This window comes from Engraulis encrasicolus, chromosome 2, assembly GCF_034702125.1.
Source record: "Engraulis encrasicolus isolate BLACKSEA-1 chromosome 2, IST_EnEncr_1.0, whole genome shotgun sequence".
NCBI classification, from domain to species: Eukaryota; Metazoa; Chordata; class Actinopteri; order Clupeiformes; family Engraulidae; genus Engraulis; species Engraulis encrasicolus.
In genome coordinates, this window is record NC_085858.1 from 5,930,019 (window position 1) to 5,944,039 (window position 14,021).

Below are 14,021 nucleotides of genomic sequence, written 5' to 3' on the forward strand. Positions count from 1 at the left end.
ACACACACACACACACACACACACACACAGACACACACACACACTAATAGATTCAGCAATGTGGGGCAGGGCAATTCAATAATCGATTCACATTTTTTCACAAGTTTCAATTACTTCTGTGGGCATTTCCGGAGCAAATGAACTTCAATTAAATTAAAGTACTTCAAAGCATTGAAAACTGCAGGACTGATACAGACACAGCTATTAAAATGTTGTTCAGTATCTGACTGCTTGTATTGCCTCAGGACTGATGAAAAATATGCCTTGCTTTCTGTACAAATGTGACAGTAGAAATGAAGAGTTCAGATGCAAAACCCCCTATGTGCCTTTTCAGAAAAGAATCTTAATTCATTTTTATTTAATACAAAGCTATCAAAATAGCATAGTTTTTTACATGAATGTAAACCAAACCAACAACGGGGTTCTCTAAATATATAGAAGTGCAGGTCTTCAGAAATGGAGTTAGGGGGTTTTGCATCTGATCTCTTCAAATATAAAGCATTGCAATGCATGGAGGAATCGGACTGAATCGATTCCAATCGAATCGTTACCTGCCGAATCGTAATCTGACGTAAAGGCAGTGCCAACGCACACCACTAACACACACACACATACACACACACATACACACACACACACACACACACACACACACACACACACACACACACACACACACACACACACACACACACACACACACACACACACACACACACACACACACACACACACACACACACACACACAAATATGTACTCACTCACAGATGCACTCATAGATATGCACCAACTGATAATCCACACACACACACACACACACACACACACGCACGCACACACACACACACACACACACACACACACACACACACACACACACACACACACACACACACAGACACACACACACACACACACACTCATAGATTCATTTTCACTCACGCACATGTTTGCGTCTGAGTGTGCGCGCGCGCACACACACACACACACACACACACACACACACACACACACACACACACACACACACACACACACACACACACACACACACTAATGTACGTAGATAAGATGTAAGTAGAGCCCTTGTTATCTGTGTCATCCTATATGCACAGCATGCTGTTTCGTTAGCTGTGGGAGAAGCTTGTGTGTCCACTCCGTAGATAAGATCTTTACATACTTTGGCTGCAGAGCACGCGGGGAATGGCAATCACACTGATGTCTTGCAGTTTCACTCACAAAGACTCACCAATGAAAATGTTTGAGTAGTTGTGTAGTGAACTTGAATCTTATAAGTTTATTATAAAATATCAGACTCAGTTTGCCATTATACTGTAGCCTATATGAAAATGTTGGCAGATTAGATCTTAATGTATCTTGGGATGCATGTGCCAGGGGTTTGAATCCTATGCCAGTAGGTAGGAACTTGAGTGGCTTGAGTGCATAGCCATATCTGATGTTTCAGCTGTATGTAGATCTGCATAATGTGCAAAATATACTACTACTACTACTACCAGGCCTGGACTGGTATTCTGGCATTTCCAAGTGGGACAATGCTGTTGTGCTTTGCATTTACTGAGAGATTGGCCTATAATTTAGAGGGGATGCCTCTAAATGGAAAATCGGACAAATGGCCCCAGAAGAGAAGGGACCCAGAATTCTGTCCTCATTACCGGTACATTGTGTGTATTGAGACGGGGGCCCTTTTAGATTATTTTGTCCCGGGCCCAGCAAAGGTTCTCAACGGCCCTGACGACGACTACTACTACTACTACTACCATCAACTATATTTGTGGAGCATAATTCAAGGCATGTACTGTATCTGAAAGTGTGGCTGTGTGCTATAATGTCGTCTGATTGGGTGCTGGTGTGTTTCTCCTGGTTCCTTCCTCCCCCAGGCACAGCTGGAACACAGAGAGCTGCGTGGAGGACACCGTCCGCAAGAACAAAAGCCTTTGGCTCATAGCCAATGGCACCAACAGCACCAGCATGGCTCTCAACTTCACTTCCCCCGTCACCGAGTTCTGGGAGTAAGTCACCAATCATTTGGTATTTGGTATTTTACTAGGATCCCCATTAGCTGATGTACCCCATCTGCTACTCTTCCTGGGATCCACACCAGACCAATCGCATGTCATCACAATGTAGACTTGGTGTCTGACACAGACACAGACACTGACATGCACACGCACACACACACGCACACACACACACACACACACACACACACACGCACACGCACACGCACACGCACACGCACACACACACACACACGCACTGGTCCAATTACATTACATTACATTACATTGCATTGCACTTTTTAACCAAAGCGACTTTGACCAAAGCGACACACACACACACACACACACACACACACACACACACACACACACACACACACACACACACACACACACACACACACACACACACATGAATCCTCAGAGATTTAGAGCTGCATTTATGGGCACAGGAGTGTGCATGTGTACACACACACACACAAATCCTCAGAGATTTGGAGCTAAATTTATGTGCACAGGAGTGCACACACACACACACACACACACACACACACACACACACACACACACACACACACACACACACACACAGACACACACACACACACACACACACACACACACACACACACACACACACACACACACACACACACACACACACACACACACACGCACAGGTCCAATTACATTACATTACATTGCATTGCATTGCACTTTTTAACCAAAGCGACTTACAATCGAGGGCATAATCATAGCCGACATCACACATAGGAAATATACAGAACAAGTGCAGATGCTAAGTAGGGTTAGTTTTTTTAAGTACATTAGCACAGGGTTAAGTAGAGTACACACACACACACACACACACACACACACACACACACACACACACACACACACACACACACACACACACACACACACACACACACACACACACCATGCCATAGAGTCTGGTCCGGGACTGGGGCAGCTCAAGCCACTTCATCCCCTTTTCCCCTTCCTTCCATCAGGCACAATGTCTTGTCCATCTCCTCCGGTATTGATGACATTGGGCCCATCAAGTGGGATCTGGCCATGTGCCTGCTGGCCGTCTGGGTCATCTGCTTCTTCTGCATCTGGAAGGGGGTCAAGTCCACCGGCAAAGTAAGGACATTCAAATTCAAAAAGCTTTTATTGTCTAATATGTTGCCATATTAGAAAATTGTCTTTTGATTGAAGGTGTGTGTGTGTGTGTGTGTGTGTGTGTGTGTGTGTGTGTGTGTGTGTGTGTGTGTGTGTGTGTGTGTGTGTGTGTGTGTGTGTGTGTGTGTGTGTGTGTGTGTGTGTGTGTGTGTGTGTGTGTGTGTGTGTGTGTGCGTGCGCGCGTGTGTGTGTAATGTCAGATGTCAGATTCTATACACTTCAGCCATGGAGTGAGAGAGGGAGTGGGGTGGGATTTGAATCTGAAACCCTCTGATCTAAAGCCCATCTCCTTAACCACTAGGCCACGGCTGTACACCAGCCACTGCGCCTAAAGGTTTTCCGAAGTTGCCAGCCTTTCAGCCTTTCTATTAGCCCGCTTTGTTCAGTATCTTTTAGCCTTTAGGGTGATATGTTCATGAGATAAACTTCTAAAGTGGCCAATGGAACTAAATGTGTTACTAGCCAGTGTCAGTTTTAATGCACATTTGGCCAGTTGGCAGTTGAATGAAGAAAGCAAAGGACAGCACTCTTCAGTATTTTTCTTTGTTTATTCGCCCACAAATGTTTCAGGCAGAGCCCTTCTTCAGCATGTAAAGGCAGTTCCCAATGTCAAGCCCTGATTAGATTACACTACACATATTTGGCACTTTTATCTCACAGGAATTCAGGTACTCCCCCAACCTAAAGAACCTAAAACTACACCACAAACATTCAAGCATCAAGCTGTCACGTGATTTTTTCAGTGACTGCAACGATTGGAATCTACATAACTCTATTGAAAGATACCGTCTCTAAAATCTTATTAAAGATTTGTAGACTTGTTTCATTCTGCATGTCAGGGACTTTGTTATGCCACTGATAAAGCACGGTATGATCTTTTCACAAGGTTCTTTATTGGTTTAAAAACGACATTATGTTCAAGCTTCACATTATGCCCCTATTTCTAGGAATGACACTGTTTTCGAACAAAATGGTTACACTCATCATGCCACAGGCTCGCTCAGAATCGATCTTCAACAAACATAAAAAAACCTCGTCATGACCTTTTAACGCCGATTTTCTCTGTCAAATGGCTATCAAAAAAGAAAATGGAAGATAAGTGTCTTTACAAGAGGCAATGTGGTGCTCCGTGTAGAAGGCTGTTTTAACACTACTTCTGTTGTAAATACTGTTTATGCAGTACTGTTAATACACACTGCTGTGTGTAACATGGTTAGGGAGTTGGTCGTGAGATTTTGGAGGGGTGTTTATTTGATTGCTGTACTAGTTGGGAAGTCAGTATGTGTGTGAGGGGCTTACAAAGCAGTACTCTCCATGGCTGAGGTGTCTCTGAGTAAGGCATCTAACCTAACATTGCTCCTGCAGGACTGTTCCTTCCCTACAACTAATTCACTCAAAGTCGCTCTGGACTAGATGTAATGTAATGCTGTCTTGAACTCTCTCTCTCTCTCTCTCTCTCTCTCTCTCTCTCTCTCTCTCTCTCTCTCTCTCTCTCTCTCTCTCTCTCTCTCTCTCTCTCTCTCTCTCTGTCTCCCACCATCCCTATTATCTCTCTCTCTCTCTCTCTCTCTCTCTCTCTCTCTCTCTCTCTCTCTCTCTCTCTCTCTCTCTCTCTCTCCCATGTTTCTCTGACACACACACACACACACACACACACACACACACACACACACACACACACACACACACACACACACACACACACACACACACACACACACACACACACACACACACACACCTCACCTCTCTCCTCTCCCTGGTCTCAGGTGGTGTACGTCACGGCCACGTTCCCTTTCGTCATGCTCTTTGTGCTGCTGATCCGAGGGGTCACCTTGCCAGGAGCCTCAGAGGGCATCAAGTTCTACTTGTACCCCGACCTGACACGCCTGAAGGACCCGGAGGTCAGCCATTCACAATTCAGCCATTCACATTCTAAAGCCAGACTCAAACTTCACGATTATCATGCAGATTCCCTTACGACAATGCAGTTGCCCATCGCAAGCAATAGTCGGGCATTTTCCTTGTCTTGTGCAATGTTCTAACTAAGATAAAATTTTGGTTCAAAGTGTCGCCAATCACAAGTCGTAGATCAGAAGTATAGTATCAGGCATTGTCTTGGGGTTTACGATTATGGATGAGATTGACAGTTGCGATTCTCTTCATGTGTGAGGCGCAACCCAACGTCAAAATCGGACACGAAAGTCTTGACTCTAGTGTGAATAATGGAATAATGACAGAACCGTAGAGTTTGAATAATAATGCGGTGTAGGCCCTTTCATGCAGATGGGATCGGCAGTGATCTGATCCCTCTCACTGCTTATTTAATAAAATGCTTAGCTCCATCAGAACAAGATTGCGATGGCATTACAGAGAGTCTTACATAACAGGTTAAGACATTGTCATTATTACCATTTTGGACAGGTTCACAATGGAGTCTCTGCATGAAAGGGTTAAATTGTGTAAATGGAAAGTCACACTGGTGCATTGCTATATGTGAAAAGATCTCCAAATGAGAAATGCCTCTTCCAAGCCTCAGAGCATATATTAATGGGCTATGTTATGTCCAATCAGTGTCAAATGAACCAAGAACCATTGCCTGAACAATTAATTGAAGTCTTGTGTTATGCTTTTTAATCACAGCCGATAGCATTGCTATGAAGAACAAATACTGTCCCAGATCATTTGTTAATGTGTCCATTTGCATTTAGGCTATACAAGGCAAGTTTATGTTTAGGTTATTAGCACACTTCATACAGAGGCAGTTCAATGTGCTACACAAAAATACACAGGTAAGGCACAGACAAGGTGATGCTTTAAGAAAAAAAGAGGTTAAGAACCGCTGTTGTAGCTAACTTACTCCACCCATTCATATCTGCTCCCATATCCTGTCCACTCAGGTCTGGATTGATGCAGGAACTCAGATTTTCTTTTCTTATGCCATCTGTCTGGGGGCCATGACATCACTGGGGAGCTACAACAAGTACAAATATAACTGCTACAGGTGAGTCATGGGCCTCTTAACATCTGTCTTTTGTCTCTATGCCTCTCCTTTTTTCTGTCAAAACTTTATATATATTCTCTCATTTTCTCCCCCTGCTTTCTTGTTCATGTGTTTCTCTCCCTTGTCTCTCTGTGTCGTCCTCTCTCCGTTCCACTCTGTCACTCTCCATCATTAATGACATCCTACATTGAGAGTGTGTATGTATGTTTGTGTGTGTGTGTGTGTGTGTGTGTGTGTGTGTGTGTGTGTGTGTGTGTGTGTGTGTGTGTGTGTGTGTGTGTGTGTGTGTGTGTGTGTGTGTGTGTGTGTGTGTGTGTGTGTGTGTGTGCGTGTGTGTGTGCGTGTGCGTGTGCGTGTGCGTGTGCAAGTGTGTGTGTATGTGATGTTTTATTCACAGATTAATTAAAATTGTGTGCCATGTGCCATGTAGGGACTGTCTGCTGCTGGGATGCCTCAACAGTGGGACCAGCTTTGTGTCCGGCTTCGCCATCTTCTCCGTGCTGGGCTTTATGGCACAAGAGCAAGGGGTGGCCATAGGGGACGTGGCAGAATCAGGTATGAGATTCAAGACTTTTTATTGTCATTGTCAGAAAAAGGCAACGAAATTGGGTTTGGAGTACATATGAAGAGTTCAGATGCAAAACCCCCTAACTCCATTTCTGAAGACCTGCACTTCTATATTTTTAGAGAACCGGGTTGTTGGTTTGGTTTACATTCATGTACTTGATAATGCATATAAATAGTTATATTACATAAATAAAATGTAAAAATATGCAATTTTGATAGCTTTGTATTAAATAAAAATGAATTAAGATTCATTTCTGAAAAGGCACTTAGGGGGTTTTGCATCTGAACTCTTCATATATGTACGATACACATATAATTAAATTGCCATAACTATCCTAAAAGTACATACAGATGCAGTATATACACAGAAAGTAAGGCTAAAAAACGTACAGCAGTTTGCCAGTTTGCACATGTGTCCACCCCTTTTTTGACCTTCATGGTTTGCTGTGTCTAACCAGAGCCATTTACAGTACCTGGCTCCAATTTGGGGTGTCGTGGTGAAACGTATTTAATGCTAAAAAAGACAGCATTTTTTGGTCTCAGCTTATACACAACACAGAGCAATTTTTAACCTCCAATCTCTGACATAGCATTCTCTCCACCTCATGTGGCTCAATTGTGGCAAAAGTGAGCTCTATGAACCTCTAATTTCAGAACGTGAACATTTTGTGACATTTTGGGTGAATTCATTAGCAAAGCATTTCCCATTGAAATGAAAGGAGACTGTTTTCCTCTTTATCCAATGATAATATTCCCTCTGTGCTGGAATCAGCCCATCAATCTGCTGAGTAGGCACAGTTTTAATTGGTTATGCCCAGAGGAGGAGGCGGGCCCTCTTGTGATTGGTGGTCGACACGCCTTCCTTCCTGTTGGGGATTCTTGCTGTGCCACTGTTGCCATAGTAGCCCCTCCTGCCAGACAGACTCAGGGGACCAGTGCCTTTGTCAAAGGAATCGTTGCACGTGGCGAAATATCTGACTGACTCTGAACTGATATAGGAGCGCACTATATTTTTCGACAAATGTGTATTTTTGAAAGAGAGAGAGTGAGAGAAAAATACAGAAAAAAGTGTGCGCGTGCGTGCGTGCGTGCGTGCGTGCGTGTGTGTGTGTTTGTGTGTGTGTGAGTGCGTGCATGCGGGTGAGTGCGTGTGTGTGTGAACATCCATGCGTGCGTGTGTTTGTGTGTCTGCACAGATTCATACACAGACACAATAAAGTAATATATTAGGTGACCTGTTTTCATCTGTCTCCTTTCTCTCTCTCTCTCTCTCTCTCTCTCTCTCTCTCTCTCTCTCTCTCTCTCTCTCTCTCTCTCTCTCTCTCTCTCTCTCTCTCTCTCTCTCTCTCTGCAGGTCCTGGGCTGGCCTTCATAGCGTACCCTAAGGCCGTGTCCATGATGCCTCTGCCATCCTTCTGGGCCATCCTCTTCTTCATCATGCTGCTGCTGCTGGGATTGGACAGCCAGGTCAGCTGACACGCACACAGCAGACACTCACACACTCTCTGGCCGTTTACAGGGATGGCTGTGTTTAGCTGTGTGTGTGCGTGTGTGTGTGTGTGTGTGTGTGTGTGTGTGTGTGTGTGTGTGTGTGTGTGTGTGTGTGTGTGTGTGTGTGTGTGTGTGTGTGTGTGTGTGTGTGCGTGTGTGTGTGCGTGCGTGCGTGTGTGCGTGTGTGCGTGCGTACGTGTGTCTGTGTGTGTGTCTGTGGGTCCGTCTTTCTATCTGCTTTTCTGTCAGGTGACATTACATTTACAGACAAATCAGAAAGCAGCAGCTGGCATGATCTCATCCAAACATCACACACGAGGGTGAAAAAAAAGAGAAACACGTGCCAGCTGCTTCAATTTCCCAGTTACTGTATATGGACTGGCAAATAATTTAGTTAGAAATGGTTTGACGTCACGTTAAGCCTGCGCACCAGCCAGGCGGCTAGCGGCCACGCTGGCCATTTGAGTGCTGAGGCACAGCTGTTCCTTTGGGCAGCAGAGTGGCTCCAGGAGCAGCTGTAGGGATAAGTGCAGAGGGTACCAGTCAGTCACGGTGCCAAGAGGTTGCCAAGAGTCAGTCATGATGCCAACTGCCAATAATCAGACGCTATAGCAACAACGGCATCATAAACAGACACTATAGCAATGAGGATATCATCTGATGTTATAGCAACACTGATATGATAAAATGCAATGCCATGGCAACAATTCACGGACAGACGTTACAGCATAGCGGCAACAGAGACTGATATCATGACACAGTAGCAACAGAAGAGATACCAAGATACCAAGCAACAACGATATAATCAGATGTTATAGCAATAGCGATACTAAGACACTAGGCATATAGCCTAGCAGGAAGCACAACTGATGCCAAGGTGCTATACGTAGCAACACCTAGACTGCTACCAAGATGCTATAGAGCAGTGATTCTACAAGTGTGGTCCGGGGACCACTGGTGGTCCGCGACAGAGCTCAGGTGGTCCGCGAGGTGAATACAAAGTAAAGTAAGTGATCTGCTTTGAAATGAGCAGTGTCAAATTAGCACCCATCAAATCACAATTCAGTTGACAGGTGGTCCCTGAACATTTTTAGGGGAACAAAGTGGTCCTCGGTCTGAAAAAGTTTGAGAAACACTGCTATAGAGACAAGGGAGGCTGGTGATGGCGTAACTCCACAAGGAGGGACGGGGCGATTACAGAGAAAAGTGAAAACCGTGAGGGTTTTTTGAGGGGAGGACGTGCGCCCGAAATCAGCATCTCTGCTTTCAAGGGCCTGACCATTTCTCTGACCGTCCTGACAACACGTGTGTCCATCTACCCTAAAATAGAGGTGATGATTTGGTCACACATGACAAAGCCTTACGCACAAGGACAAGCCCCCCAGATCGCTACAGTCCCCTGGCATCCACTGTACTGTACATACTGCGGGAGGAAATTTCATTAGGGAAGGGAGGAGGGGGGAGGGATGTGGTCGGTAAGCACGTGAAATCAGAAGCATGTGCCATGGGATTGGAATGCCCTATATTTACGCATCACAATGTAAGCGTTTTTATTGATGCCCTTTCAAAGGGGTTCCTCAAAGGGTCTATGAATAGTGCAGGTCAATGTGGCAGACTAACAAGTGTTGGTTGTAACCAGGCACCGCCTCTGAGCACTGGTGCTTAAAGCTTTGAGACAAGGCGTTGTAAATGTGCTGTTGCCAGAATGGCAATGACCAAGTCGTAGTTCATTACTAAAGGCCCTGTGTTATGCCATAGTAGTGTAGTACTATGGTAGTTGACTTTTCAATGACTGTTACAGCGTGCCACTGGAGGTACGGCGTGCATTAAGGGGCTATGCTTTGTGGTTTGGTATCACGCAGAGGTATACCAACCTTACAACTGCAGAATAGCTGCCCATATAGCTCAATAACTACAAACACAATGAACCGCAGAAAACATGCTTTACAAGCAGTCCAATGGCTCTTATAAAGTCATCATCCAGTTGTACCTTAGTTTTTTGACATCAATATGTTGTTTTGTAGTCATCACATGGTCATCTTACTTAGTAGATATTAAAGGGAATTAGAGAGTGAAATTAAAGATCTTCTCTTTCTTCTTTATGACGTGCTGTAATGAATTACTGTTAAGAAAACGACTATGTGGAATATTTTCACCAGGCATTTCATTACATTACATTACCACACCTCTGTCTTAAGTGATCTTGACAGTAGGTGTGATCTTGTGTGTGCGTGTATCTCTACACTATGTACTATGTACTATGTGTACTCTGTGTGTGTGTGTGTGTTTGTGCGTGTGTGCGTGCGTGCGTTTGTGTACATGACTAGAGATGGGTGCTTTTTTTCCAGTATGTGTGGGTAATTTTACTCTATGCAAACGCCGGCCTGTTGCGAGCACCCCACGCTCCTCTGGTGCTCGGGCCCTAATCCCGCTGCTCTTTGGTCTCTAGCATGCTGTTGAAGAGCATGGTTATTTCCAACTGCCCGCTGTGTGTGTGTGTGTGTGTGTGTGTGTGTGTGTGTGTGTGTGTGTGTGTGTGTGTGTGTGTGTGTGTGTGTGTGTGTGTGTGTGTGTGTGTGTGTGTGTGTGTGTGTGTGTGTATGTGTGTGTGTGTGTGTGTGTGTGTGTGTGTGTGTGTGTGCATGCGTGGGTGTGTGTGTGTGTGTGTGTGTGTTTGTGTGTGTGCGTGTGCATGTGTGTGTGTGTGTGTATTAGACCAGCCCTTCCCTTCACAGATTCCCATCGTCCACACACACTGTGCGCTTTGTTCCGCGTGAGGTTTATAACTCCACACTCTGTGTTTTGCAACTGTGCTGTAATACTGTGCAAACAAACCCCCCTCTCTGCCTCCTACACATACAAGCATGCACACACACACACACACACACACACACACACACACACACACACACACATACACACACAATCTCACTCGCTCTCTCTCTCTCTCTCTCTGACATAAATACACACAGAGAAAAAAGGGAGGAAAGGTAGAAGGACTTATCTTTGCCCAGGTGTTACCATGGACACACAATGTCCAAGCTACATTGAGAGAGAGAGAGAGAGAGAGAGAGAGAGAGAGAGAGAGAGAGAGAGAGAGAGAGAGAGAGAGAGGGGTGCAGTGTTGATTTGATCATTGCAGTGTTACAGCTTTATTTTTTAATATTGCACACAGTGTACACGTACTTTATCATGGTGACATTTGCATGTGAAAAGGGTCCAGTCAGTGTTGTGTATCTTCCCATGCCTATCTGGTTGCATACAGTGTATATTGCTTGCACATTGTCTGTGTATAATCTGTATATTGATCTGACAGTGACCAGGAGCTGACGGTACATTCATCACTGGTATGCTTGATCTGAAGAGCAATTTCCGTTATAAAACACAGATCTGCACTCCCCCCTCCCCACCCCTCTCCCTCTCTCTCCCTCTCTCTCTCTCTCTCTCTCTCTCTCTCTCTCTCTCTCTCTCTCTCTCTCTCTCTCTCTCTCTCTCTCTCTCTCTCTCTCCCTCCATCTCACAGTTTGTGGAAGTGGAAGGCCAGATCACGTCACTGGTGGATCTGAATCCCTCCCTCCTAAGGAAGGGTTATCGCCGTGAGATCTTCATCGCTGTGATTTGCTTCATGAGTTATCTGCTGGGACTCACCATGGTTACCAAGGTGAGACACTCTCCATGACAACCACATCATGACCATTGTCCTCCTCCTCAGCATCGGCTGTCCAGACATAAACCAGGACCTTGTTTCTCGAAAGCTTTGTTGCTAACCAGTTAGCAACGTACTAAGTTTCCAATTGAAATTGCATTGTAACCAAGTAAGTTGCTAATTTAGTTAGCAATGATGCTGACGAGAAACACACTCCAGCTTTGAATCAGCTTTACATTATAAGGAATGACATTGTGTTATGTTGCTCTAAGCACAGAGGTACAGGTAGACCATTGGTCCACTCCTCTGATATGCTTCTTACAATTCTTACAATCTCAGTGTCATTTGCTGAAGTACAGTTGAGGACAATATTATTAGCCCCTTCCGGAAATTAGACATCTCTCTTGATTTCTCAGTGAGAAGGACCATTATGAACCGTTTCTGTTATTCTGGAAACAAATACACTGATGGAGATAATGTTGAGTTGAATTTGAATATTTCCATTTTCACAATGAACAAAAAAGGGTAAAAATGGCAAGGACAAAATAATTAGCCCCTTTATCATTAACAGTCAATAGAGTGCCATTTATAAACCAAAATTGACATAAGGCACTTTGATTAGTTGTTAACTATGTTGGGACATGCCCTACCAGGGATGGCCCATTTTTTCATTGCAAATAGTTAACCTGGCCCAAATTGCATGGATGTTGAGGATGGACATTCATTTTCAGCACTCCTCAAAGACTATCTAAAGGATTGAGATCTGAACCACAACATGATCATGGTTTTAGTAACCTTGAAGGACATTTGAACAATTTTGGAGGAAAGTTTTTGGGTTATTATCTTATTGAAAGATCCAGTGAAGATCTTAGCTTCCTCTATGAGCATATTTTGCATGGTCACCTTCCACATTCTATCATAATCTTCTGTTTTTGTGCCATACACCCAAACAAGGTTTCCTGTGGCTGAGGCTGCCACCGAATGATGCTTCCACCACCATGTTTGATTGTGGAAACCATGTTATAAAGTTTTAAGGACTATCCCTTTCTTCTCCTGACAGAAGCAGAATGCATGCATCAAAGCAGGTGCAATTGAATCTCATCAGATGAAAGCAGAGACTTTCAAAACTCATTTTTGACTTTCAAATGTTCATAGGCAAAGCTTAATAACACTCTGATATGCACCGCCTTTAGTAAAAGGGTTCTTCTGTGATGATGGCCCCAAAGCCCAATATGATGTCAAGCCCTAACAGCTGTCTTTCTTGAAATAAAAACTCCAGGTGAGGCCAGATCAATAACAATCATCTAGGCAGGTGTCCAATGCTTCTTTGGTCTAATGAGACTAAGCAGTTTCCAAAGTTACACAAAGTGGTGGGGGCATCAAGCTTTTAGACTGTTATTCAGCCTCAGACACCGGGGAGGGAGTCTGGGCCTGGATCTGGATTGCTGGGTCCTCCAACAACATTGTAACCCAAAGTAAACATTTAAATTAGTTCAGAGGTTCTTTAAGGACACTAAAACCATGATACTGGAATGACCCGCTCAAAGTCCAGTCCTCAATCCCACTGAGAGTCTGTGGCAAATGTCTATGCTCAGCATCCATGCAATTTGGACCAGCTAGAACACTTTGCAGTGAAGAAATGGGCCAAAATAGTCAGTTTTGGTTCATAAATGGCATCATATTGACTATTAATGATCAGGGGGCTAGTAATTTTGTCCTTGTCATTTTTGCCCTTTTTTTGTTTAAACTCATTGTAACGATAGAAAATGCAAATTCAACTCATTGGACATTATCTCCATCAGTGTATTTGATTCCAGAATAACAGAAATGGTTCCATAATGGTCATTCTCACTGAGAAATCAAAAGAAATGTCTAATTTCAGGAGGGAGGCTAATAATATCGTCCTCAACTGTATGTCATTTTAGTAATTTTAGTCATCTCAATATAACATGCATGCTGCCCATTCACAAATGTGATTATTTCATTTATATTCATTTCGTAATAAACTGCTGGTTTGGCCAAAGCACAGACAGTTTTGGAGCCAAAGGTAATCCGTGGCAGGCATTGGAGAAGATCCTCACCTTTCGTGTTTAAAGAGTCTA

At 44.1% G+C, this 14,021-nt stretch overlaps 1 protein-coding gene across 4 annotated transcripts in view; it reads left to right on the top strand.

Annotated features, from left to right (window-relative positions):
• Positions 1-14,021, top strand: part of slc6a6a (solute carrier family 6 member 6a) — a 35,505-nt gene that overhangs the window by 14,523 nt on the left and 6,961 nt on the right. For all 4 annotated transcript variants that reach the window (XM_063220510.1, XM_063220517.1, XM_063220496.1 and 1 more), the window contains exons 5-11: positions 1,901-2,032; positions 3,040-3,172; positions 4,981-5,115; positions 6,112-6,215; positions 6,646-6,770; positions 8,137-8,249; positions 11,797-11,934. In XM_063220510.1, the coding sequence (XP_063076580.1) occupies positions 1,901-2,032; positions 3,040-3,172; positions 4,981-5,115; positions 6,112-6,215; positions 6,646-6,770; positions 8,137-8,249; positions 11,797-11,934 (880 nt within the window). The remainder of the gene's footprint in view (positions 1-1,900; positions 2,033-3,039; positions 3,173-4,980; positions 5,116-6,111; positions 6,216-6,645; positions 6,771-8,136; positions 8,250-11,796; positions 11,935-14,021) is intronic.